This window comes from Salmo trutta, chromosome 10, assembly GCF_901001165.1.
Source record: "Salmo trutta chromosome 10, fSalTru1.1, whole genome shotgun sequence".
In the NCBI taxonomy this organism is placed as follows: domain Eukaryota; kingdom Metazoa; phylum Chordata; class Actinopteri; order Salmoniformes; family Salmonidae; genus Salmo; species Salmo trutta.
The window spans coordinates 28,120,055-28,148,000 of record NC_042966.1 but is presented as its reverse complement, the minus strand read 5'-3'; the positions used below and the strand labels follow the sequence as shown (position 1 = coordinate 28,148,000).

The 27,946-nt window shown below is 43.9% G+C and overlaps 2 protein-coding genes across 3 annotated transcripts in view; both read right to left on the bottom strand.

Annotated features, from left to right (window-relative positions):
* Nucleotides 1-1,610: 1,610 nt before the first annotated feature.
* slc3a1 (solute carrier family 3 member 1) lies at nt 1,611-10,784 on the bottom strand. Its single transcript, XM_029765221.1, has 10 exons — nt 10,296-10,784; nt 9,170-9,349; nt 8,919-9,061; nt 8,664-8,789; nt 4,929-5,048; nt 4,324-4,448; nt 3,900-4,101; nt 3,566-3,748; nt 3,167-3,289; nt 1,611-2,192 (listed from the first exon to the last, which is right to left on the bottom strand). Exons 1-10 carry the CDS (start codon nt 10,720-10,722, stop codon nt 1,764-1,766), a joined length of 2,058 nt encoding a protein of 685 aa, XP_029621081.1. The 5' UTR covers nt 10,723-10,784; the 3' UTR covers nt 1,611-1,763.
* Nucleotides 10,785-11,155: 371 nt separating this feature from the next.
* ppm1ba (protein phosphatase, Mg2+/Mn2+ dependent, 1Ba) overlaps nt 11,156-27,946 on the bottom strand; it is a 43,186-nt gene continuing 26,395 nt past the window's right edge. The window contains exons 2-7 of one of the 2 annotated variants that reach the window (XM_029765222.1): nt 23,665-24,522; nt 23,347-23,464; nt 16,331-16,442; nt 15,978-16,035; nt 13,934-13,985; nt 11,156-13,695 (exon numbers count right to left, since the gene is read on the bottom strand). In XM_029765222.1, coding sequence (XP_029621082.1) covers nt 13,679-13,695; nt 13,934-13,985; nt 15,978-16,035; nt 16,331-16,442; nt 23,347-23,464; nt 23,665-24,507 — 1,200 coding nt within the window. In that variant the 5' untranslated portion in view covers nt 24,508-24,522 and the 3' untranslated portion in view covers nt 11,156-13,678. The remainder of the gene's footprint in view (nt 13,696-13,933; nt 13,986-15,977; nt 16,036-16,330; nt 16,443-23,346; nt 23,465-23,664; nt 24,523-27,946) is intronic. The other variant, XM_029765223.1, reaches the window with a different exon arrangement.

Below are 27,946 nucleotides of genomic sequence, written 5' to 3'. Positions count from 1 at the left end.
AGTAAATTTAAATAAATAAATTAGGCCCTAATCTATGGATTTCACATGACTGGGAATACAGATATACATCTGTTGGTCACAGATACCTTTAAAAAAAGTAGGGGGTATATCAGAAAACTAGTCAGTATCTGTTGTGACCACCATTTGCCTCATGCAGCGTGACATATCTCCTTCGCATAGACTTGATCAGGCCTGTGGCCTGTGGAATGTTGTCCCCCTCTTCAGTGGCTGTGAGAAGTTTCTGGATGTTGGCAGGAACTGGAACACGCTGATGTACACGTTGATCCAGAGCATCCCAAACATGCTCAACGGGTGACATGTCTGGTGAGTATGCAGGCCATGGAAGAAGTGGGCCATTTTCAGCTTCCAGGAATTGTGTACAGATCCTTGCAACATGGGCCTGTGCATTATCATGCTGAAACATGAGGTGATGGTGGAAGATGAATGGCACGACAATGGGCCTCAGGATCTCGTCACTCTATCTCTGTGTATTCAAATTGCCATTGATAAAATGCAATTGTGTTCATTGTCTGTAGCTTATGCCTGCCCATACCATAACCCCACCGCCACCATGGGGCACTTTGTTCACAACGATGACATCAGCAAACTGCTTGCCCACAAAAAAGCAATACACTATGTCTGCCATCTACCTGGTACAGTTAAAACCGAGATTTGTCCATGAAGAGCACACTTCTCCAGTGTGCCAGTGGCCATCGAAGGTGAGCATTTGCCCACTGAAGTCGGTTACGAAACTGAACTGCAGTCAGGTCAAGACCCTTTTGAGGACAAAGAGCACGCAGATGAGCTTCCCTAAGACGGTTTCTGAAAGTTTGTGCAGAAATTCTTTGGTTGTGCAAACCCACAGTTTCATCAGCTGTTCCTACTGCCAAATTTTCTAAAACGATGTTGGAGGTGGCTTATGGTAGAGAAATAAACATTTAAACGCTCTGGTGGACATTCATGCAGTTAGCATGCCAATTGTATGCTTCCTCAAATCTTGAGGCATCTGTGGTGTTATGTAACAAAACTGCACATTTTTTGAAGCCTTTTATTGTCCCCAGCACAAGGTGCACCTGTTTAATGATCATGCTGTTTAATCAGCTTCTTGATATGCCACACCTGTCAGGTGGATGGATTATCTTGGCAAAAGAGAAATGCTCACTAACAGGGATTTAAACAAATTTGTGCCCAACATATGAGAAATAAGCTTTTTGTGCATCTGGAACATTTCTGGGATCTTTTAACACTTTACTGGTTGCATTTATATTTTTGTTCAGTATACTTTAAAATGACTAAAACCAAATCAAAACAGTGTAGTACTGATAATGGACTTACATTTATACAGTGTCTGGACTGTGTCCATCTCACTAATAATCACCCAAATTAAAATTCCAAAAACAATGGATAGAGGACTATCTTTTGCTCATTTTGACAGTGAGGAAATAACCCATTTTCAGTGCAGCCCCCCGGCCCTCGTGAAGACCGAATGCGGCCCCCGGGGACAAATGAGTGACACCCCTGATCTACAGTATGACAGTCGTGACATTAGAAGGGTGAGAACTGCAATTAAGTTGTTTCATCTGCATATTTGTGGTGAGAAGAGAATGACATTTGGAAAATGAATGCTGTTTTTAATGAGAACAAACATTTTGAACAAACAGTCAACTTATTTGAACATACACTGACTCAATCACAGCCAGTCTCATAACACATTTGATTGCCGAGGACATGGTGATTTCTCCTCCACTCTGAGGCTGCAGTACTCAGCACTTATACAGAATGTCCAAGGCTCCCAGGTAGCAGGCCTTCTCTGAGACAAAACACTGGGAGGCGTGGCCAGGGTTGAACCGCATGTGGGTAGAGTACTCAAGTAGCAGCCCCTCCCCTCGCGCCGTGGCAATTGAAGATTTAATCACCGGCATCCCATAGTTTTCCTGGTTGGTGCTCATATGAAGTGTTAGCTGCTCCGGCAGCTCTGTTATGGCCGAGAGGTTTATAACAGAGTCCGCTCCAAAGTTGAGCACCACGAGGAAGGCCTTGTCCAGGCCGTCTATCTCCCTCAGAAAGGCAAAGACATCCGCGTCGCTCCAGATGTAGCACATCCAACCCCGATGGAGAGGCAGCTGAGCCTGTCGCAGGAGACTCAGGGCCCGGTACTGAGACAGAACTGACCCGCTGTCTTTCTGCTGAGCCTGGAGAGGGCATGGAGAATAGAATAGAGAATTGATAGTATCGATCAAATGACAGTGAACTACTATACAGACAACCTCATAATACTGTTCTTTTCAGTCCCACCAGGTTTTCGTGATACTGTATTTGTGGGCAAAACTGCTTGATTTTGCTGCAGCAATTCTGACATTTTGCATGGTTATATGCAATGATTTTGTCCAATTTGTCGTGAAAATGCGCTGACGAGGGGAAAAGTTTGTTGACGTGTGGCTTGACTGAGCCATACCATGCAGTAAATGTGCAATGATTGGTTGAAATTGCGAGGCCTCTTTTTGTACTGCGGTAATGGGTCATTTTTATGCGACAATATTGTGATGATTTGCCTGTTTAATGCAGAAATGGTGCAGTGATTGGTCAAATTAGCAAACCCTTTCATAATAGGGGTGGCAGGTAGCCTAGCGGTTAAGAGCGTTGGGCCAGTAACTGAAAGTTTGCTGGTTCGAATCCCTGAGCCAACTAGGTGAAACATCTGTCTGTGCCCTTAAGGCACTTACCTCTAACTGCTCCTGTAAGTCGCTCTGGATAAGAGCGTCTGCTAAATCAACGTTTCCCAAACTCGGTCCCCCCCAGGTGCATGTTTTGGTTTTTGCCCTAGCACTACACAGCTGATTCAAATCATCAAAGCTTGTTGATGAGTTGGTTTTTTGAATGAGCTGTGTAAGAGCTAGGGCAAAACCCCAAAGGTTCACTCAGGTGAGGCCCCAGTCGAGAGTCCTGGGTGTTGTACAAGCAGGCCCAGAACAGACTTTGGGAAACCCTGTGCTAAATGACTAAAACATAAAAAGTTAATAATATGCAGGGAATTGTTGATTTTGCACACAAAAAATTGCGAACACGGAATCCTGGAGAGACTGTTGTTTCAATGTTACACTGCGCTCCTGACTTTCACTCAGAACTGTAACCCAGATCTCATCACTAAAAGAGGAGTATACTCTACCTCCACATTAACTGTGGTGTGGTGTGGGTGCAAAGGCAGCCAGGTATGATTGGCATCACTGAAGCCTGCATTCGGCCCATCACTCCACTGCATGGGGGACCTCTGAGGGTCACGACTGGCATTCTACAGTATGGAACAGGCACATGTGTCAGCATTAGAGTCCTGGATGTTGACTGTTGTGCAAGCAGGCCCAGAACAGGTTGAGTGCTGATCCTACTGTAGACCAAGAGCTTGTTCAATAAAATGCAACGTTACAGAATGTTCAGATATAAATATATTGTGTAGAAAGAGCTGCAATGGTCTGTCATGTAGAATATGGAATCATGTCAGCCATGAAATTTCTATCAACGTTCAAAACATTTTACTTCAGTGAATGCATTCCAGGTTCGGTCCACTTACAGGGTTAAACTTTCCAAAGGGGTCCTGGATCTCGTCAATGGTCACATTGATGTTCACCATGCCTATCTCCTCTCCATAGTAAGTGGTGGGTGTGCCGGGAAGGGTGAGCAGTAGCATGTTGATCACTTTAATGTACTCCTGGCCAACACTGGAGGAGATACGAGGTTTATCATGGTTCCCAACCTAAAGACAGAATGGAACCATTCCTCAGGGGGAAATGCTGTTTTTGATGTGCAATTCTTATCAATACAGCTTTATATCTGCTATCTCATAATGTTACACTGCATTTTTTACATGTCTGATGTTGACAAGTTCTGTTTTTCTAACCACTTACCACCCAGTTTGGCCATTTCCCAACTGGCATGTTGGCCATCCACAGATTGACCAGGCCTTGAGCCCCAGTTCCAGTCAGATTAGTTGGCAGGTCCATCAGATAGAAGTTGAAAGGGAAGTCGCTCTCTTTAACATAGGGTGTCCCATAGTACATCATGGTCTTGTCAGTCTCCTCATAGTCATAGGACTCAGCTACCATAAACCTGTTGGAAGTTAGGACAACACAAATTGAAATATACCACTTACTTCAAGGTGAGTCAGAATATGAAAAATCTGTAGCACTTGATATTAAGTTTCCATTATACCTAGGTAGTACGATGTACATGTTTATAACAATGTTGTTACTGGAGTAATAACAGCAGCATTACACATGTATAAAGCGTTCCTGACAAAAATGATGGAAGGTGAAATGGATAGTAGGACACCTGTATCGGCCTGGCTCTCTACTGTAGACGTCCATTTCTCCCCTCCAGGCCTGCAGGATATCATGCAGCCCTAACTGGGTGGTGGTGTAGTCATGGTGGAGCTCAAACTCTGTGTCAATTGTATCCTGAAAGGGGTGAGAGAGGGGAGGAAAGAGGAAACCAGGGCCAGAGGGGGGAGAGATGGTATCAGTGGCGGTTACTTCCTTCTCTAGTTACTGTGCTACCGCTGAGGCTTGGTGTAATTGTGCCGAATGAGGAAAATAACGGTGAGTCTCAAATCCAGAGAAATATGCTCCTATTAATCCCTTCCCTGTGAGAACGTAGCCTATCAGAAAGCCTGGCCTCGCATTCTCTCCAGGGGAAAGTTCATTCCCCTATGCTGAACAATCTGGCAGCCCGTTATAATATGCCCATGCTATTACTCTGTGATGAAGTAATGTTGTTAGGCGTTACTTTACATTAAAACATATTCATTTTGTCAGGCCTTTGAGTGCCTTCCTTAGACCTTTTCTCTGTATCTAATTCACAAGAGTGATCAGGGGGAAAATCTGGTACAGCCTACCCCAAGATCAGAGAGGTATATGGGCTGAAATGAGGAGGCTTACAGGATCTTGTTGTGGGTCCACTTGGGGCTCATCCCTCAGGTGCTTGGCCTCTAGGATGTGCTTCACAGCGTCCATACGGAACCCATCCACTCCCTTCTCCAGCCAGAAACGAACGATCTCCTGAAGAGAGATGAACGGAAGCAGTTATACAGGGCCTATGGCTTTTAAAATCACATAGAAAATCTGCAGGGTGAAGAAAGCAGGGCTCAGTTTTTTTTTCTCACAATTCCTGACATTTAATCCTCGTAAAAATTCCCTGTCTTAGGTCAGTTCAAATAAAGTGGTGATCCTAAGAATGTGAAATGTCAGAATAATAGTAGAGAGAATGATTTATTTCAGCTTTTATTTCTTTCATCACATTCCCAGTGGGTCAGAAGTTTACATACATTCAATTAGTATTTGGTAGCATTGCCTTTAAATTGTTTAACTTGGGTCAAATGTTTCAGGTAGCCTTCCACAAGCTTCCCACAATAAGTTGGGTGAATTTTGGCCCATTCCTCCTGACAGAGCTGGTGTAACTGAGTCAGGTTCGTAGGCCTCCTTGCTCACATACGCTTTTTCAGTTCTGCCCACAAATGTTCTATAGGATTGAGGTCAGGGCTTTGTGATGGCCACTCTAATACCTTGACTTTGTTGTCCTTAAGCCATTTTGCCACAACTTTGGAAGTATGCTTGGGGTCATTGTCCATTTGGAAGACCCATTTGCGACCAAGCTTTAACTTCCTGACTGATGTCTTGAGATGTTGCTTCAATATAGCCACATAATTTTCCTCCCTCATGATGCTGTCTATTTTGTGAATTGCACCAGTCCCTCCTGCAGCAAAGCACACCCACAACATGATGCTGCCACCCCCGTGGTTCACGGTCGAGATGGAGTTGTTTGGCTTGCAAGCTTCCCCCTTTTCCCTCCAAACATAACAATTGGCATTATGGCCAAACCGTTATATTTTTGTTTCATCAGACCAGAGGACATTTCTACAAAAAGTACGATCTTTGTCCCCATGTGCAGTTGCAAACTGTAGTCTGGCTTTTTTATGGCGGTTTTGGAGCAGTGGCTTCTTCCTTGCTGAGCGGCCTTCCAGGTATGTCGATATAGGACTCATTTTACTGTGGATATAGATACTTTTGTACCTGTTTCCTCCAGCATCTTCACAAGGTTCTTTGCTGTTGTTCTGGGATTGATTTGCACTTTTCGCACCAAAGTACATTCATCTCTAAGAGACAGAACGCATCTCCTTCCTGAGAGGTATGACGGCCGCGTGGGTGCATGGTGTTTATACTATTGTTTGTACAGATGAACGCGATACCTTCAGGCATTTGGAAATTGCTCCCAAGGATGAACCAGACAATTTCTCTTCTGAGGTCTTGGCTGATTTCTTTTGATTTTCCTATGATGTCAAGCAAAGAGGCACTGAGTTCTAAGGTAGGCCTTGAAATACCTCCAATTGACTCAATGGATGTCAATTAGCCTATCAGAAGCTTCTAAAGCCATGACATCATTTTCTGGAATTTTCCAAGTTGTTTAAAGGCACAGTCAACTTAGTGTATGTAAACTTCTGAGCACTGGAATTGTGATACAGTGAATTAGTCTGTCTGTAAACAATTGTTGGAAAAATGACTTGTCATGCACTAAGTAGATGTCCTAACCGACTTGCCAAAACTATAGTTTGTTAACAAGACATTTGTGGAGTGGTTGAAAAACGAGTTTATGACTCCAACATAAGTGTATGTAAACTTCCGACTTCAACTGTATATACTGAACGAAAAATATAAATGCAACATGTAAAGTGTTGTTCCCATGTTTCATGAGTTGAAATAAAACACAGCAGAAATTGTGCATACTCACAGAAAGCTTACATCCCTGTTCGTGAACATTTTTCCTTTTCCAAGATAATCCATCCACCTGACAGCATGATCATTACACTTGTGCACCTTGTGCTGGGACAATAAAAGGTCACTAAAATGTGCAGTTTTGTCACAGCACAATGCCACAGATGTCTCAAGTTTTGAGGAAGCATGCAATTGGCATGTTGACTGCAGGAATGTCCACCAAAGCATTTAATATTCATTTCTATGCCATAAGCCACCTCTCCATTACCGTTTTAGAGAATTTAGCAGTATGTCCAACCAGCCTCACAAATGCAGACCACATACAACCACGCCAGCCCAGGACCTCCACATCTGGCATCTTCACCTGCTGGATCATCGAGACTAGTCGCCCAGACAGCTGATGAAACTGTGGGTTTGCACAACCAAAGGATTTCTGCACAAACTATCAGAAACCGTCTCAGGGAAGCTCATCTGCGTGCTCATCGTCCTCACCAGGGTCTTAACCTGACTGCAGTTCTGCATCGTAACCAACTTCAGTGGGAAAATGCTCACCTTCTATGGCCACTGGCACACTGGAGAAGTGTGCTCTTCACGTATTAATTCCGGTTTCAACTGTACCGGGCAAATGGGAGACAGCATGTATGGCGTTTATTTCAATTGACTAATTTCCTTATATGAACTGTAACTCAGTGAAATTCTTGCATGTTGCGTTTATGTTTTTGTTCAGTGTACATATGATAGTTATTTCAACATGAATGTATTGATTGTAACTCAAGTCATGTCCAGTATAATGTCTGCTTGTTCTCATAACTAAGGTCCACAGATTAAGACTAAGGTCATTTGACCTAGTCACTCATCAATAGATAAAACACAGACATCCACTGGTTACACATGGTCCGTGTCCTGCACTTTGGGCTCTCTGACTCTGTCTCCAGTTGTAAAAACCATAGTAACTACTCAGAGATAATGAGTAACCTGGCCACTAAAGCAGAGGATAAAACATCAATCAATAACCACGGCAACTGTAGCAACACATTGGTAAAGGCTGCTGAGATCCCACTGTTGTTTACGTGCATAGGTGACCATAGGAGATGGCCTGGATTATTTTCTCTCTCTATGGGCAGAGAGCCCAGGTAAGCCTTACTATGCCAGCTAACTGAGTATAAAGGCTTCTCTGTGACATGAGTGGGACACCAGACTCCCTCTTACTCCGGCCTACGTAGACTCACGTGAGAACAGACTAGATGATGAATGGGGCTGAAACAACTCCTCTCTCTTCCTCATTCACACAGCACGTCAATCATCACCTAAAACAGGTCTAGGCCACTCTCACTCTCATCACTCAGCCCTCCCCTCTCACTCTTTACCATTCCTGGGAAACTGGGTCTTATAGCTAGGAAATAAATCATGTATATAGCATGATAAATGTATAATTATTTGATTAAAGAGATTATTTTGTATACTTTTTTTGCCAGTAGTTCTGAAAGTAGCGCTCATGAGCCAAAAGTGGTCCCCGAAAATTGTGTACTACGTCACATATGTGCAGATACATGCACCATGTCATTTCTCTCGCTCTGCTGTTTGTATCTTGCTAGCTGTCACTTAAATGGCAAGGGGCTGAAGCTCATTGTCTACAACTGGAGTAGTTTGGGTTCTAGGGCTGGCCCATGTGGGGGGAAATGGCACAGCACAGCTTCCAAAAAACTAGTCGCTTTCAAACTAGGGATTTTGTGGCTAATTGAGGTAACACAGTAATTCTGCTCATAGATTATGCATGTATGAACTACACAGACACATCCAGCCCAAAGCGAGAGGTTTCAAAAATACTTACTAGTCGCCAAAGTTCGGAACAGGTCTTTAAATCGGCCACATATTGTGTGTGTGTGTGCATGAGCAATATCTTACAGTCATCTCTCTCTGAACATGTGGGTTGCGGAAGTTGAGGTCGGGTTGCTCCTTGAGGAACTGGTGGTAGTAACACTGCTGCCTCTCCTCAACATACGTCCAGGAGGAGTTCCCAAACACACTCACCTGGGTCGAAGACACACACACACACACACAGGGGAGTACTTTTATTTGGTTAATACTCTGGTCTGGTCATCCCTCTACAAATATAACTTAAATTATAGTAATCAATGACAGAGTGAAAATGATCCTCACCCAGTTGTTGGGGGCGTGGGTAGTATTGCAGTTGGCCCAGATATAGTAGTCTTTGTACTGTGCATGTCCACTACTGCTGAGGTTGAACCACTGGTGCGTGTCACTGGTATGGTTAGGGATAAAATCCATGATCAACTTCAACCCTGGTGGCAGAGAGGTCAAAGGTGACACTTAAGAGAGCGGTGGAAAAGTTAGGAATTGTACTACTATTACAGTTATTAAAATATACATATTTTGTCCAAATTGCTCACCTTTGTCATGCATGGCAGCGAGGAGGTCATCAAAGTCTTGCATGGAGCCAAAGAGTGGATCGATGTCTCTAAAGTCTTCCACATCATAGCCAAAGTCCTTCATGGGAGACTTGTAGAACGGACTGATCCAGATGGCCTTGATGTTCAGGTACTGAAAGTGATCCAGTTTATCCAAGATGCCTGAACATACGGTGCAGCAACGTTAATCAACAGTGGCTAAACTAAATGACCGTGCATGAACCTTAGAACTCTGTCACATGTAATACTTAGCTTTCTGAAATCTGACACTATAGAGGGTGATTCTAAATAATGTTAGTGTATGAAATAAATATATCTATTTATCTGATTGTGACCAATCTTATCTATTATTGTGCAATATTCAAGGTTGGGCTTGAACCATTAACTCTTTGGCTAAGGGGGAAAGCCAATATGTTTGTATTTATTTAACCTATGTAACTAGGCAAGTCAAATTCTTATTTACAATGACGGCCTACATCGGCCAAACCCGGACGATACTGGGCCAATTGTGCGCCGCTCTATGGGACTCCAATCACGGCCGGTTGTCATACAGCCTGGATTCGAACCAGGGTGTCTGTGGTGACACCTCTAGCACTGAGATGCAGTGCCTTAGACCGCTGCGCCACTCAGGAGCCCAATATCTACTGTACCATAAAGGACCAGACCTCTTAGCTGGAGCTGTGGTAGTTCTAATAGAGGAAGACTACAGTTAGAGTATTGGGACTGTAACGGGTTTGTTGCTCAGGATGTTATGCATCCTTGATTACAGGAAATGTGAGGGGATGTTTGGAGACTGATGTAAATGACCACCTAATGTAAGCCTATAAAACGAGTGATGCGTAAAACAAGTGCAATTCAAAGCAGGAACAACAATCCCGACTTCAATACCTGGCAGTAATGACTCCATGAAAGCACTCATTATGCTCTTAAATAGACTCAATCAATATAATGGTATAGCCATAGGCCTACTAATATGCACCATAATTCATAGGAGTTGGATAGTGCTCACCGTGCTACCCAAAGCTTTATGAATTAGTAATGAATACGAACACCAAGTAGTAGGCTACAAGAAAATAGGCTACTCTAAAGAATTATTTGAATATACTACCTTTGAGGTCTCCGATACCATCGCTGTCTGAGTCCTTGAAGGAACGTGGGTATATCTGGTACACAGGAGAGGACTGCCACCAGCTGAGGCAACGGGGAGACATAACGATCACCGTGATGGTCAGTGCGACCAACGCCAAGGTGCACACAATGGTCAGCCAGAAAAGGATCTCCCGGGGCAGTCGGTAGCGAGCTTGGACTGAATATAAAAGCAGGACCTCTTTAGGCATGCCCGCGTAAGGTTTGATTTGGGTATAAGTATCCTCCTCTCTGCCCGGGGACATCCTGACCGTCGAAGTCCTGTTCTCTTCGTCTCCACTAACAGCATCCTCCGTCTTGTCATCCTCATGGAAGCCCGTGTTTTGGATGCACTCCCCCAGTTCCATACTGCTGCCGTTGGCTGTACCGGAGCTCATGTCTAGGAACATGTGCCTGTCTACTTTAAATCCTTTCTTGAGAGAAACTGACTCCTTGTAATCATTCGTTCAAACAACACTCTATAAAAAGGTAGCACTAGTCACAGGGTCCATAGTACAACCCCCCGGAATGTGGGAAATTGGAGAGTTGTAAACGTGTGGTCAGAGATTATCCTCTTGCTCTATTTGTTGGTTTGAATACATCGAGTTAACGTTAAGACTGAATGCAGCCACATTTCCCTAGAATCAGAAGATTCGAATTGTGATTTATGTGCAATTTCTTCTGGCACAAACTGTACTATAAACCCTATGACAAAACAGATGTAATTCATATAAAGTCACCATCTTATCAGTTTGATAACAGGACAACCCAATATCCCAACTCTACATTGTGTGTGTGTGTACACCCATGCAGGATTGAAAGATAACACACAGAGCATAATCATTTCATCTAAATGTATCCATCCTTTATTGAAGATTATGCTCACGGTATGGTCTGAAACATCACAATGTTATACTGGGAACTATCAGGAGGTATGGTGAAAACCCACGATCGACCCCTGAACCCCTCATCACTCAGGTGACCCTGCAGAGGGGGCGGGGCAAACCCTGCCACACCTACACACACATCATAACCGCATACCATTCTCAAATACAGCACCTCATGTTAAAGGCTAAAATCACGAATAAATAAAATGTGGAAATGATCACCATTCTATATATCAATACTTGTAGATACACAAAAAAGATAAAAGGAAAATCAGGATAATGATTTAGTGCCCAGAATAACATGGGCACTAAATCACCAAGTTCATTTCCAGCCTCCAAAACATCACAAACATTCTCATTTTTCAATCATTACAGTTAGTAATAGTGGGCGGGGCCAGCAAATTGCTCCAGTTAGGGAGGATGAGTGAGAATAAAGATCGTATTAATATAACCCCACGTGGGACTCTATAGCCTATATATTCCAATGAAACAATGAAAACTAAATGCCAGGGTAAGTTCTGTCATCAAATAACCAGGTGGAGGAAAGCGTCTGTAGCCTCCTCTCAGCCTGTGTAGTGTGAAGGTGAATTACATTCAAAGCAGCCCCATACCCTCTTAACCCAGTGTCTACTATAGCTTAAATATACCCATTAACCAGGACCATCATTCCCACCTCGCCCGTCTGACCCCCATCCCACACCACGCATTCCTCCAACACAAAACATGCACAGCTAAAAAATTATTAACCCCCCCACAATTTTCTTTTTTTTTAATAATCTCATGAAAATCAATATTGCAAAAATAGAACCACACCCAACATTCAAGTACCTAAGTCACATGGCACCAAGGCTTGTGTACCAGATCATAGCCAAGCCAGAAACCTGGGCCGAGAGCCACCTCACCCCTCTCCGGCACACTCAATTATGCTTGACTTCTCCTTTTAACACATTTAATCAGTTTCATTTTTTCATACAAGCAATTTCTATTGAAATTTAGAGAACGCAATGGAACAACCATATTACACTATTAACACGGCATTTGAAAAATAAAAAGGTGAACGTCATCATTGCCTAGAAATGTCAAATTGCTAAATAAAAGAACACACTTAATAATATTATCTAAGAAAAATCTAATAAAAAGGCAAGTTGTTGCAAGAGTCCGTTTCTGCTTTTTAAGGAGAGGGTGAGGAAAGACAGAACATAGGATAAACTAATAAGAAAGAGAAGTGCAAGGAGAAATGAGTAGTGAGGCTTTGGTGGGCAGTTAGAATCCCTTTAGCCCAAAAACCCAGTCTTTGGGCGGCTGGTTTGTACACGCCCACATGTAGATCTCCTCACGTGTCAATCAAGATCTCTGTTTTACTCCTAAAGTCAACAGACCAGCAACTTCCTCATCTTTACACACACACAGTAGGCCACATCTGACACGTTTTTTTTTTTTTTTTCTTCTTTTTTACATAAATCAAAAATATATGGATTTTATATATATTTTAAATTTTTCTTGATCAACAGCAGGCTAGAAAGCTTATGGAAGTGACATGGTTGAAGTTGAGGCAGTGTCTGTCAATGCAAACATTAGCTGGGTCTCCGTTGTTTTTTTGTTGTTGGTTGGAGAGAAAAGGTGAGGGGAAAAGGTGCAAAAAGCAGTCAGTCTCCAAACCCTTCCACACAAGTAATGCCATAGAATGCAGCCAGTCACTCCTATCCTGTCCACATATTTGGGTTTGTCTATCTGAAATCCCAGTAGCAATGTCCAGCCAGGCAGCCCTGACCCAGTGGTGGTCCTCTGTAGGGCCCCTTGTGTCTGGAAGCAGGGACTTGGGGCCTGGTCAGTTAACAGCTGGCTGCTAGCTCCTCCATCCTCAGCGATGGGGAAAAAGGCACCACAGACTGTACAGGGATGGGCCACAAAATGTCCCAACTACGGCCCTCATGTCTCTTCATCAGCACAAAAAGAAAAACCACAAAAAAGCTATAAAAAAGGAAAAAAAAACAACAAGTCTTAATTTGTCTAGTATATATATTTTGTATACATCGTTTATACTACCATCGCAGTCTTTCTTTCCCCCCTTTTTTAACACTAGAAAAAAGAAGAAACCTGCACACTACTCTTGCTAGTATCGCTGATCTTTATTGAGCTTTACATATCGGCCTCAAGGCCTTCAACAAAGCTCGAACGGTTCTTCTTTTTTCTCATGCTATTCAATTGTTAAAATGCACCTGCAGCAAAGACAGCTCAGATGTGCCAGTGCTTTTTGAACACCCTTTTTTAATCAAAAATGTTTTGCAATCCTTTGTGCTGTGTGTTAACTGATTTTTTTGTGTGATTTTTTTTATTTTTTTAATCGGCATTTATGGTCCAATCGATCTCTTGGTATCGTAGGAAAAATAAAAAGGAATAAAGTGAGTAAAGATGTCTTGTGTATAAAGGAGTCCCGTTGTAGGAACAGGCAGTTCTGATGGCCAGTTACCAGGGGTCCTCAAGGTCTGCTCCAGTCTGTGGGTCAGCAAGAGAGAGAGATGGAGTAGAGGAGAAGCAAAGTGAAAGAAGAGAAAATACATTGTTAGAAACAGCATGACAAGTAAATCCATAATACCTAATGACAGACTCCTCATCATAGACAGTCCTGGCTTGTTTATGTCACACCAATCCAAAATGGGCCCCTACACAACAAAACCAACTCCACTCCAAGGAGACAAGCAGGGATCGCTCCCCAGATCTCAGAGATAAGCACCTCTCCTGAAGTGCTCGACAATCACATCTGGTACATCCCCAAAGGAGGCAGCCTATAAAACAAGTCAGATTAAGAATGTGCCAATTTGAACACTTTACCTGAAGGCGACACTACTGAGCAAAGAGTTAAGGGTAAAGGGGGCATGAGTACTGTAGGAATGTATTTGCATGTGTGAACTTACCAAATGATACAGGAGGGCTGCATTAATCAGAGTGAACACACAGTTAGATCTACAATTATGCACCAGCTAACCCTCAGTGTCTATCAAGAGTGTGTAAAGTATGAGATTATCTGAGGACATGCGCACACTTGTTTTGAATGTGTGTGCCTCCATATAAAAGTGTGTGTAGACGTCTTGCTACGTTACACAGACAAGTCTTAGGTTGTTTTCTATGATGTCAGTGTCAGAGAAAGACGCAGGGGCAACAAGGAAGAGAGGGAGAGCAGTTGTGTGTGTGAATAAGATTTAAACAGACACACAAACACCCATTCTTTGCTAAGGGCGCGCAAAGACCGCAAGCTCTCTTTACACAAGACAAACCAAGACACCACAACATATCACAGGAGAGTCAAAGGGCCAATCCCATGCACCTAGTACAGCACACTATCCAACAGGATACACACAGAAACACACACGGAGTGGAGGGTCCCGTTTCACAACCCAAACCCTGGATTAGTTGTCATAACTCCAACACACACGCAAATCAATAGTTATGTATCCAGTTCATATCCTCACACAGGCATCCCCATCATAGACTTCAGCCCACACAAGGTCCTAGGAGTCTCAGTGTGCCAGAATACATACGGTCAGACTGTTATACAGCAAGGCCACAGCATGTCATGCACCTTCCCCACCACCATGCAGCTGCTCTATATCAACCAAACCATCAGAGGACATGACATCATCATCATGAGTCAAACATCTGCACACAGCACAGCCAGTAGCGTTTTGGCAGCTGGACAGAATCTACTAGTCATGCATAGGAATGGGTTATAGATGTTGTGTGTTAATTGATGGGACTGTCATCCATGGACAGGACTGCTACTGTGTGTTAGTATCACAGCATTGCATGCATGTGGGAATGATTATATGAAAAGGTTTGGGTTTGGAAATGGGGTGTAACAGATTCCCATAGAAATAGATGGTTCTTATGAGTTTATGGATGTAGAATAATGTTGCCCCTAAATCACCACTGGAGGATTGTTTTTTCCTAGCCACTGCGCTTCTGCCTCTGCATTGCTTGCTCTTGGACTTTTAGTCTGGGTATCTAGCAAGAATAACTGCTGATGTAAAAAGGGCTTTATAAAATACATTTGATTGATTGTATCTCAGTCTGTGTAGGGACAACTTCATCTTAGACTGTATAAAGACATAAGCAGAAGAAAGAAACCTGTCCCCGACGTGTCTTGCTTGCTTTCGTTGACTGTCCCATTTCTGGCCTGCTGGTTCTAATCTACAGAATATGTTATTATTTGGCCACAACAACCGGGCCACAACTTTAATGCCTTTATCATGGTATAAGAAAACATAATTCCCCATTTTAGCAAATAAACACCAGTCTCTAATAAAAGCCGGTGGTTGAAGCAAATAAATGACAAATACAATTTGATTTGATTTAAATGGTTGGCGTTGAACGGAAGTTTGACGGTTACATTGTATAAGGTTAGCCTATATTGTGCTAGAAAAATGTTTTCCAAATTTCAGTACCAGCACATGTCTAGAATGATGGAATCATTCTAGTTCTGTGGCTGTGACATCCCTGAGCTCCAGAATGGATAAGTCTTTTGTGTGTAGCTTGTGCTCTATGAATAAAAAAATCAATTAAAGACTGCTAGACAACAACAAAAATCTCAGTGACAGAGCAAAAGGAGTAAAAAGTGAGCAGGGCTAGGCCTAGTGTAGGGCTAAGGCAGTCTGATGAGAGGGGAAAACATGCTGTAAGAAAGACAAGGGTATGAAAGAGGTTTAAATATGTTTCTAGACATACATTAGTGGAATACAAGTTGTAGAATACATTTGAGAAAAGAGCATCCTGATACTCACCCCGTCCACCTCCCTGTGTGGGTTCAGCCGCTTGTACACCGCTTCCATAACACTGCGTCTGAGTGGTGAACACACACACAGTGAGAGAAGTAAACACACCCTCTACAAGTCAAGAAGTAATTCACACGAATGACAGGTTTAGGACTAACCTAACAAATCCACCTAGTGCCATCAAATCAATCCCTCTTACTCCTTGACATGGCCCATACGTTCTTTCTCTAACTTACATTTTTTTTACTAAACCATTTACCCAAGGATGACATTTACACAGGAGCTATTCACCATGTGAGTCTAATGACTGTGTGTGATTACAGGGAAGGCAGAGAGACTAGAGTAAAGTGAGGGGCTCTTACTTGCTGGCGAGGCCTCCCCCTGGTGGCAGGTTGGGGATGCTTTCTGAGGACAGGTTCCTCATGACCGTCACCAGGTCGGGAATACCCTCCTCTCCTGCCTTCTCTATGATCTCTGAGAGGGGGAGACAGAGAGAGAGACAGAGAGAGAGACACAGAGAGAGACACAGAGAGAGACACAGAGAGACACACAGAGAGAGACACAGAGAGAGACAGACAGAGAGAGAGACAGAGAGAGAGACAGACAGACAGAGAGAGACAGACAGAAAGAGACAGACAGACAGACAGAAAGAGACAGACAGACAGAAAGAGACAGACAGACAGAAAGAGACAGACAGACAGAAAGAGACAGACAGACAGAAAGAGACAGACAGACAGAAAGAGACAGAAAGAGACAGACAGAGAGAGAGAGAGAGAGAGAGAGAGAGAGAGAGAGAGAGAGAGAGAGAGAGAGAGAGAGAGAGACAGAGAGAGACAGAGAGAAAGACAGGAGGGGGGAGGGGAGGGGGTTTGAGAGATATAAGAGGGGGTGATAATTGTTGGGATTAATTTAAGATTGCTACAAAAAAACAACTGCTGTGAGACCAGTGAGTTTGAGAATGTTTAGTGTGTGTGTGTGTGTGTGTGCATGAGACAAAGGAACAAAAGGTGAGAGAGAGAGAGAGAGAGAGAGAGAGAAAGAGGGGGGGCAGACAAGAGGAGAGAAGAGGCGGGAGAAGGAAACCCTTGCAGCCCAGTTGGACTGGTTAGGCCAGGTGCCAGTTAGATGTTCCGCCAGAGCATTCCTCTCTGGAGCAGAGCATTCCTCTCTGCTTGGAAGCAGCTCACGCCTGCGCTTCCAGCCAAACAACGCTCCGGGCCAACTCCAGGGAGAAGAGTTTACATAACCCCCGAAGACTTTAGAAAACTCTCGCCTGCTTGCCAGAGTATGTCAAATGTCCGAAAGACAGCCGAAAAAGAGGATAAGAGAGAAACAGAGTTGGTAGGGTCATTTGTCAAGACTGCAAGAGAGAGAGGGAGAGAGAGAGGGAGAGAGAGAGACAGACGGAGGAGACAGACGGAGGAGACAGACGGAGGAGACAGACGGAGGAGACAGACGGAGGAGACAGACGGAGAAGACAGACGGAGGAGACAGACGGAGAAGACAGGCGGAGAGACAGGCGGAGAGACAGATGGCGTAATCTAAAACGGGGTGAAGGGAAGTATGATGGAGACAGGAGGAGAAGGGAGAGGGAGACTGTTGGAAGAAAACCAGCGAGTGAAGGAGAAGAAGAGAGGGAATGTGGAGTGGGAAAGGGGGTCAGGACATTAACGTGCTTCAGTGGGAGTTGATAGGTGTTCGCTTGAGCTCCAGCTGGCCTAAGTCAGCCAGCCAGTCTACCTGGCTGTGTCTCAGACTAAGCGGGTTGAGGTTTATTAAGTGTGTGTGATGGATTGGAGGCAGTGTTGTGTTTGAGACCACCTAAAGCGAGACCAATTCAAAACCAAGACCGGAGAAAATCGAGTCCGAGTCAAGACCGAGACCGGGAGGGGGACAAGGGGTCCGAGACCGAGTCAAGACCGAGACAAGAAAGATGCGAGTCCAATTCAAGACCATGATTGTAATTTTGTCAAATCACCACCATAATAATATTTCATAACATATGGATTCTTTAGACATTTAGAATAGTGAATAAAGGCATGCTAAGGGAAAATAGAGTCAATCTACTAATTATTACTAAACCAAACACAGTAGGGAACAATGGGCCATCTACGCCTTCAGAGAAGGCCTAATGATTTTGAAAATAGTTATTATAATAATATAACAATGATAATTATATTATTTTCAATGATGTTCTGATTTAATCTCTTCAGTTTTTGTTGGAAAGGATTAACACTGAAGAGAAAAAAAGATCCAATCAGGATTTTTCTTTGCTAGTTTCTGGGGAGACAAATCTAGCTAGCCATAGGCAACGCCATCAGAAGATAGATAAAGGTCCCACAGTTGACAGTGCATGTCAGAGAAAAAAACGAAGCCACGAGGTCGAAGGAATTGTGGGTAGAGCTCCGAGACAGGATTGTGTCGAGGCACAGATCTGGGGAAGGGTACCAAAACATTTCTGCAGTATTGAAGGTCCCAGAGAACACAGTGGTCTCCATCATTCTTAAATGGAAGAAGTTGGGAACCACCAAGACTCTTCCTAGAGCTGGCCGCCCGGCCACACAGCCATCGGGGGAGTAGGGCCTTGGTCAGGGAGGTGACCAAGAACCCAATGGTCACTCTGACAGAGCTCCAGAGTTCCTCTGTGGAGATGAGAACCTTCCAGAAGGACAACCATCTCTGCAGCACTCCAGCAATCAGGCCTTTATGGTAGAGTGGAGAGAAGGAAGCCACTCCTCAGTAAAAGGCACATAACAGCCCACTTGGAGTTTAACAAAAGGCACCTAAAGGACTCTCAGACCATGAGAAACAAGATTCTCTGTTCTGATGAAACCAAGATGGAACTCTTTGGCCTGAATGCCAAGCGTCACATCTGGAAGAAACCTGGCACCATCCCTACGGTGAAGCATGGTGGTGGCAGCATCATGCTGTGGGGGTGTTTATCAGCGGCAGGGACTGGGAGACTAGTCAGGATCGAGGGAAAGATAAACAGAGCAAAGTACAGAGAGATCCTTGATGAAAACCTGCTCCAGAGCGCTCAGGACCTCAGACTGAGGCGAAGGTTCACCTTCCAACAGGACAACGACCCTAAGCACACAGCCAAGACCAGACAGGAGTGGCTTCAGGACAAGTCTCTGAATGTCCTTGAGTGGCCCAGTCAGAGCCAAGACTTGAACCTGATCTAACGTCGCTGGAGAGAGATGAAAACAGCTGTGCAGCGACGCTCCCCATCCAACCTGACAGAGCTTGAGAGGATCTGCAGAGAATTATGGAAGAAACTCCCCAAATACAGGTGTGCCAAGCTTGTAGCGTCTTACCCAAGAAGACTCAAGGCTGCTTCAACAAAGTACTGAGTAAAAGGGTCTGAACACTTATGTAAATGTTATATTTCTAAAAACACGTTTTTGCTTTGGATTATTGGGTATTCTTTGTAGATTGATGACAAGAAAAACATTGAGCAATTTTAAGTCAAGGGGTCTGAATACTTTTAGAATGCACTGCATTCTAAGCCATTTGAGAAAATTCTATAGAAATATATCTTGGGAAAGCGGCCGTGCTTTTGGACAATTAAAAGACACTCCAGTAAATAAAACCAAACATAAACATCTGTCTTGTCCAGGACTGGAGTCTACACAGACCGGGGCGCTGTAGCCAATCAGAGCTACAGTAGGCCTTTATACAAACAAGCCATTTGCCACAAGGGCCTGCCATCATTCACCTTGAACTGGACTGTGTGTTTACAGGCAGTTGCTACAGTGCGACTTTAGATCATTAGAACGCATTCGTCAAATGCCACAAAATACACCTGAATGGATTTCTGCAAATATGTAACCACCACAGGAGTCCTTTTACACTTCGGAACTTTACAGTGTTATTGATCAAACAACCATGAAAAGGTAGGCTGGCTCTCTCTCCCTCAGTTATGCACCTCAACAACATTACATAAAACCTCTCAATCTTTTTCAGCCGTCAAACTTGCACTGATAAACAATGGGGAATTGGAGCCTCCTCGTTCTTCTGCAGCTTGCCTGCCAATGCATGCTTGTCCCAACCAAGCAGCCAAGCTAACTGGCTAAACTTGTACGGTAGCCCGCTAGCAAGCCCGCCCAGTCAAAAGATTGGACACACCTACTCATTCAAGGGTTTTTCTTTATTTTGACTATTTTCTACATTGTAGAATAATAGTGAAGACATCAACACTATGAAAAAACACATATGGAAAAAATTGTTAACCTCTCTAGGGTCGGCGGGACAAAATCGTCCCACCTACGTAACAGCCAGTGGAATCCTGTGGCGCGTTATTCAAATACCTTAGAAATGCTATTACTTCAATTTCTCAAACATATGACTATTTTACACCATTTTAAAGACAAGACTCTGGTTAATCTAACCACACTGTCCGATTTCAAAAAGGCTTTACAACGAAAGCAAAACATTAGATTATGTCAGCAGAGTACCCAGCCAGAAATAATCAGACACCCATTTTTCAAGCTAGCATATAATGTCACAAAAACCCAAACCACAGCTAAATGCAGCACTAACCTTTGATGATCTTCATCAGATGACACACCTAGGACATTATGTTATACAATGCATGCATGTTTTGTTCAATCAAGTTCATATTTATATCAAAAACCAGCTTTTTACATTAGCATGTGACGTTCAGAACTAGCATACCCCCCGCAAACTTCCGGTGAATTTACAAAAAATTTACTAAATTACTCACGATAAACGTTCACAAAAAGCATAACAATTATTTTAAGAAAAAAAAAGCGGGTATACGGTTTATACCTGCGTATAGCCTCCACTACACCACTGGCCCTTTGTGTTTTACAAGAAGTGCACTCTTCTACATGAGTGCGCTGGTATTATGGTTGCTGTCCATTCAGAATCACAAACCTGTCACACACTGAAGGTCTATAGGTTCACCACTGTACTAACCTGTCACACACTGAAGGTCTATAGGTTCACCACTATACTAACCTGTCACACACTGAAGACCTATAGGTTCACCACTGTACTAACCTGTCACACACTGAAGACCTATAGGTTCACCACTGTACTAACCTGTCACACACTGAAGGTCTATAGGTTCACCACTGTACTAACCTCTCACACACTGAAGGTCTATAGGTTCACCACTATACTAACCTGTCACACACTGAAGACCTATAGGTTCACCACTGTACTAACCTGTCACACACTGAAGACCTATAGGTTCACCACTGTACTAACCTGTCACACACTGAAGGCCTATAGGTTCACCCCTATACTAACCTGTCATACACTGAAGGTCTATAGGTTCACCACTGTACTAACCTGTCACACTCTGAAGACCTATAGGTTCACCACTGTACTAACCTGTCACACACTGAAGGTCTATAGGTTCACCACTGTACTAACCTGCCACACACTGAAGACCTATAGGTTCACCACTGTACTAACCTGTCCCACACTGAAGACCTATAGGTTCACCACTGTACTAACCTGTCACACACTGAAGGTCTATAGGTTCACCACTGTACTAACCTGTCACACTGAAGACCTATAGGTTCACCACTGTACTAACCTGTCACACACTGAAGACCTATAGGTTCACCACTGTAGGTTCACCACTGTACTAACCTGCCACACACTGAAGACCTATAGGTTCACCACTGTACTAACCTGTCACACACTGAAGGCCTATAGGTTCACCACTGTACTAACCTGTCACACACTGAAGACCTATAGGTTCACCACTGTATGAAGACCTATAGGTTCACCACTGTACTAACCTGTCACACACTGAAGACCTATAGGTTCACCACTATACTAACCTGTCACACTGAAGGTCTATAGATAAAGGCTGTTAAGATACTGTATTAATGTTTTAAGAAAGGAGTGGATATATTTGGCCTGGCGAAGCAGTGACTGAATGGAAGCTGATAATTATACGTTTTTTACTCTGCTGGTCTCGGGAAGAAATTACGAGTCCTCACTGTCTTAGAGTCAAGACCGAGTACAAATGTATCCAACACCGAGACAAGAATGAGACACCCAATATGCGGTCTCAAGACCGGATTCGAGTCTCGAGTACCACAACACTGATTGGAATTGTGTCCCGATGGGAGTGTAATACATTTAGACTGGGGCTGCGGTCGGATTCTCCAACCTTCTCCCCTAAATGTGTTCACTCCCCCACATGGATTTAAAAGCAAGTCTGAAATATGCTGTAAACTCCCTCCAATCCTAAATCGATGCTGTTTAAAGCCGTAAGGGGGAGGAAACAAGTGCACACTTGTAGAGAATGGTACTACAGAATGATACTAGAGAATGGTACTACAGAATGATACTAGAGAATGGTACTACAGAATGATACTAGAGAATGGTACTACAGAATGATACTAGAGAATGGTACTACAGAATGGTACTACAGAATGATACTAGAGAATGGTACTAGAGAATGGTACTACAGAATGGTACTACAGAATGGTACTACAGAATGGTACTACAGAATGGTACTACAGAATGATACTAGAGAATGGGACAGCAGAATGATACTAGAGAATGGTACTACAGAATGATACTAGAGAATGGTACTACAGAATGATACTAGAGAATGGTACTACAGAATGATACTAGAGAATGGTACTAGAGAATGGTACTACAGAATGGTACTACAGAATGGTACTACAGAATGATACTAGAGAATGGTACTACAGAATGATACTAGAGAATGGTACTACAGAATGATACTAGAGAATGGTACTACAGAATGGTACTAGAGAATGGTACTACAGAATGATACTACAGAATGGTACTAGAGAATGGTACTACAGAATGATACTAGAGAATGGTACTACAGAATGGTACTAGAGACTGGGACAGCAGAATGATACTAGAGACTGGGACAGCAGAATGATACTAGAGACTGGGACAGCAGAATGATACTAGAGAATGGGACAGCAGAATGATACTAGAGAATGGGACAGCAGATGATACTACAGAATGATACTAGAGAATGGGACAGCAGAATGATACTAGAGAATGGGACAGCAGATGATACTAGAGAATGATACTAGAGAATGGGACAGCAGAATGATACTAGAGAATGGGACAGCAGAATGATACTAGAGAATGGGACAGCAGAATGATACTAGAGAATGATACTAGAGAATGGGACAGCAGAATGATACTAGAGAATGGGACAGCAGAATGATACTTGAGAATGGGACAGCAGAATGATACTAGAGAATGGGACAGCAGAATGATACTAGAGAATGATACTAGAGACTGGGACAGCAGAATGATACTAGAGAATGATACTAGAGACTGGGACAGCAGCCTGGATGAAGGCAACAGGATGGAGGGGAGTCATGGGTACAATCATTCTCACCTTCCACGCGAGACTCCAGGAACTTATCCAGCTCTGTATCTTTCTTCACCGCCTCCTCTGACACTTTAGGGCAGTTTGGCAAACACACCAACACAACACTCATGTTATCCCGACTTCCCTGTGGTGGAGCGGGGAGAGGGATGGAGAGAGAATCATTACATGTGGGGGCTCTTAACGCTGATGACAAAACGAGAGAAAGAGCTTCTAAATGAGCTTCCTTAATTACTGCAACAAAACACGCTACACAATCGTTTACATTTCTACATGTTAAAACACACACACGGACATACACAAACACCCACACTAGCCTCACTGTACCTTGTGCAGGCAGGTGTCCAGCACCTGGTTGCAGACCTTCTCCAGGTCGTGGGACACCTCCAGACGGGACTTGACAAACTCGCACAGCTCCTCGTTGCTCATCACGTCCCAGATACCGTCGCAGGCCAGCACCACAAACTCGTCCTCTGGGGCCCTCGCAATCTCAAACACCTCGGGCTCTGGGGACACCAGCTGCTCCGTGGCACCCCTCCCATCCACACACTTGTAGTCGTAGTCTCCCAGGGCCCGGGACACGGCCAGGGAACCATTCACCCTCTGGATCATTACGGAGCCGCCTGCGTTCTGGATCCTCTCCTTCTCCCGTGGGTTGCAGGGCTTGTGGTCCAGCGTGGAGAAGCAGACGTGCGCGTTGCGGTAGAGCACGGCCCGTGAGTCACCACAGTTGATGAAGTAGAGGTGCTCTGGCGAGAGCAGCACGGCCACGGCCGTCGAGCCGCTGCGGTCCATGCCGTTACGCAGGTCTGAGAAGTTCCTCATGTGCTCGTCGATGTTCAGGAAACCGGTGCGGATCCCCGTCTTGACCGCATCCACGGTGGGGGCTGGGGTGACACCTTCAGGGCCCAGGGAACCCATGCTGTGGGTGATGATGTGCCCCAGCAGGTGTTTAGAGGCATAGTTAGCCACGCGGGAGCCGGCATGGCCGTCGTAGACAGCGAAGAAGGACCAGTCATCCAGGCCATGGGGGAGACCCACTGTAGCGGTGTGAGCGTCCTCCATCTCCACCCGCCAACCCTGCATGCTGCTCAGGCCATAACGGAGGTTGTTGCCCTCACCGTGGGCATTGTGCTTCTCCGTCTTGGGCTTGTCCAGGAACGCCCCCATGGCTTAGGCCACCACCTGGGGACAGGAGACAGGAGAAGAGAAGAGGAGAAAGGGGGAGGGAATGATGAGACTGGTTAGTTTGCAAAAATATAAACACATAATTAATTTCACTTCTGAGATGGGCCTATCCAAACAGAGCAACTGAAAACAGATTGTATTCAATTCATGTTAATAAAAGTTAAATGGCAACAGTAAGTGAAAGACGAAAACACCACTATAGGAGTTAACAAAGTTTGTTTCCTGATGCCTCCCACATTGCATCTGCTGTGGTGTCTACGGAGAATGTCTATTCAGAACAGAACACATTTGTCTTTATAGCAACCAACAACTAAACCCACACAATGAGATTACAACACATTGGCGTGGATGCCAGACTGCATTCAGTGTTGCACTCAGTATTAAATAAAAACAAAATGAATGAGGAAAAGTCCGAAATGTACCCTTATGTAGAAATTTGATTTCTATACGGAACAAAAATATACATGCAACAATTTAAGATTTTACTGAGTTACAGTTCCTAAGGAAATCAGTCCATTGAAATAAATTCACTAGGCCCTAATCTATGGATTCCATATGACTGGGAATAAAGATATGCATCTGTTGGTCACAGAAACCTTTAAAAAAAGGTAGGGGACTGGATCAGAAAACCAGTCAGTATCTGGTGTGACCACCATTTGCCTCATGCAGTGCAAAATCTCCTGCCATAGAGTTGACCAGGCTGTTGATTGTGGTCTGTGGAATGTTGTCCCCCTCCTCTTCAATGGTTGTGAGAAGTTGCTGGATATTAGCGGGAACTGGAACACGCTGATGTACACGTCGATCCAGCGCATCCCAAACATGCTCAACATACTCTGGTGAGTGTGCAGACCATGGAAGAACTGGGATATTTTCATCTTCCAGGAATTGTGTACAGATCCTTGCAACATGTGCATTATCATGCTGAAATATGAGGTGATGGTGGCGGACGAATGGCACGACAATGGGCCTCAGGATCTCGTCACAGTAAAATACGATAGCGTGAAAGGGAAAAACATCCTGCACCTTGAAAGTCTTGGAGAACGTAAATCCACCATTAGATGTCAAGATATCACCTCGCCAGATCAGAGACACTCTATAGAACAACATTCTATTAATGAACTGAGTTGGGATCTAAAAAGTTAATCCACCACGTAAAGCTGGTGACTATGACAACAGATTACTTCAAAGAGAAGCCATGTGGATATATCAATTCAATTGTGTATCTCCACACGGTTTAAACAAAGAACTAGATTTCACCTCCTTCCTATAAGCCACATGTAGGCTGTTATACAAGAACACTGTCCATATCAGATTTTACATATCATTTATGGTTTGGCCCCACGTTTATGAACGGCTTTACCTGATGTCCTCTCTCGTGAATTGATATGATGTATTTAGGTGAGCGGACAGCTGGGGTGGTTGATTTGTGAATTTCTCTTTGTGCCCGCTCCCATACCCTATAATTCTGTATTTCTTTGTAACTAATTTGCATACAGGTAGACCAGAAAAGCCACATGCCTGATTGGCAGGTGAGTAGCAACCCTGATTAGAACCACCTGCTGCTCATCTGTTGTTCTTTACAAATGCTGTTTTGAATTCAAATAAAAATTGTGCCTACACACTGAAGAAGGCTGTAAAGCGGAAACGTCTGTGTACGCTATCCCTGATGCAGTGAAAATAATTAAAAACATCAAATAATTAAGCTTTATGTGACATCTTTTCAAGTGCGAACCCATTACAACTTTTTATTGATCTTTTATTTCAGCTCATGAAACCAACACTTTACAAGTTGCGTTTTTATTTTTGTTCAGTGTAGCTCAGAGTATTAGAGACATTTCAGAGAGAAGCACCCCACCGGCCATGATGGAGACGGGGGAATAGTGCATTAAATCTAAATCGCCATAGGGTAGAAATATAAATAAAAAATTACTTCTCTGCTTTTCAACTCGTCAAGTGCAGATGACCGTATTTAGTGTTAGTAACTATTCTGTATGGTGTTCTGTTGGCTGGGTGAGTATGGATGGGGGTTAGGGGAGCTGACACTGAAGCCATTGTAGGTGTTGCTGTAACACAGATTAAACCTCTCACCCAGCAGGATGACAGGATTTTCTCTACTCAGACAACCTGGCTCTTAAAGCTCTGCTAGGAACACAACATTTCAAATTAAATCGCACTGCCAGATTACAATGAGTACTTACCACATTGCTTTTGCACTACGAAAATGTCTCCCTTAGTGTTTTGATGGTGGGCAGGCTGCGAGCAGGGCAGGCCGCTGGATGTCTGAAGCATGGGGCTTGAGTGGGAAGAGCTGCCTGGCTTTGAGAGACCAAAGACTGCCATATGGTTTGACAACTATGAACAGAAATGATGTAATACCTAACTAGCATAATTGCAGTAACAATCACCTGGAGGCCTGGCATAATGGTATTCCAGGTGATTTATCAAACCATTGTGTCAAAATAAAAGGTTAAAAAAACTACCTGGTAAGCTAGCCTAAATCAAGAGCACCTCAAATATCTAAGTTTTATTTCACCATCTGTCCAGTGTAGGCCTACACTAAGTGCAGGCAGTTCGCTGGAAGTTGGGTATGTAGTAGGGCTGGGAATTGCCAGGGAACTCACAATATTATCATGACACTTAGGTGCCAATACGATATATATTGCAATTCTCACAATGTATTGCAAAGGGCTCCCGAGTGGCACAGCGGTCTAAGGCACTGCATCTCAGTGCTAGAGGCGTCACTGCAGACACCCTGGTTCGATTCTAGGCTGTATCACAACCGGCCGTGATTGGGAGTCCCATAGGGCGGCTCACAATTGGCCCAGCGTCGTCCGGGTTTGGCCGGTGTAGGTCGTCATAGTAAATAAGAATTTGTTCTTAACTGACTTGCCTAGTTAAATAAAAGGTTAAATTAAAATAAATAAAGATGCGACACCGATTTTATTGCGATTCGATGTTCCAAACATATTGCAAACCATATGTCTGCTGCAGAGGGACAAGAGAGAGTCATGAGAAAACACGTTTTAACCTCTTATGGCTAGGAGGCAGTATTTTCACGGCCGGATAAAAAACGTACCCGATTTAATCTGATTATTACTCCTGCCCAGTAACTAGAATATGCATATAATTATTGGCTTTGGATAGAAAACACCCTAAAGTTTCTAAAACTGTTTGAATGGTGTCTGTGAGTATAACAGAACTCATATGGTAGGCAAAAACCTGAGAAGATTCCTTACAGGAAGTGCCCTCTCTGACAAGATCTTGTTCTTCTTGTCTCTGTTTATTGAAGACTGAGGATCTTTGCTGTAACGTGACACTTCCTACGGCTCCCATAGGCTCTCAGAGCCCGGGAAAAAGCTGAATGATATCGAGGCAGCCCCAAGCTGAAACACATTTGCGCTTTTGGCAAGTGGTCTATCAG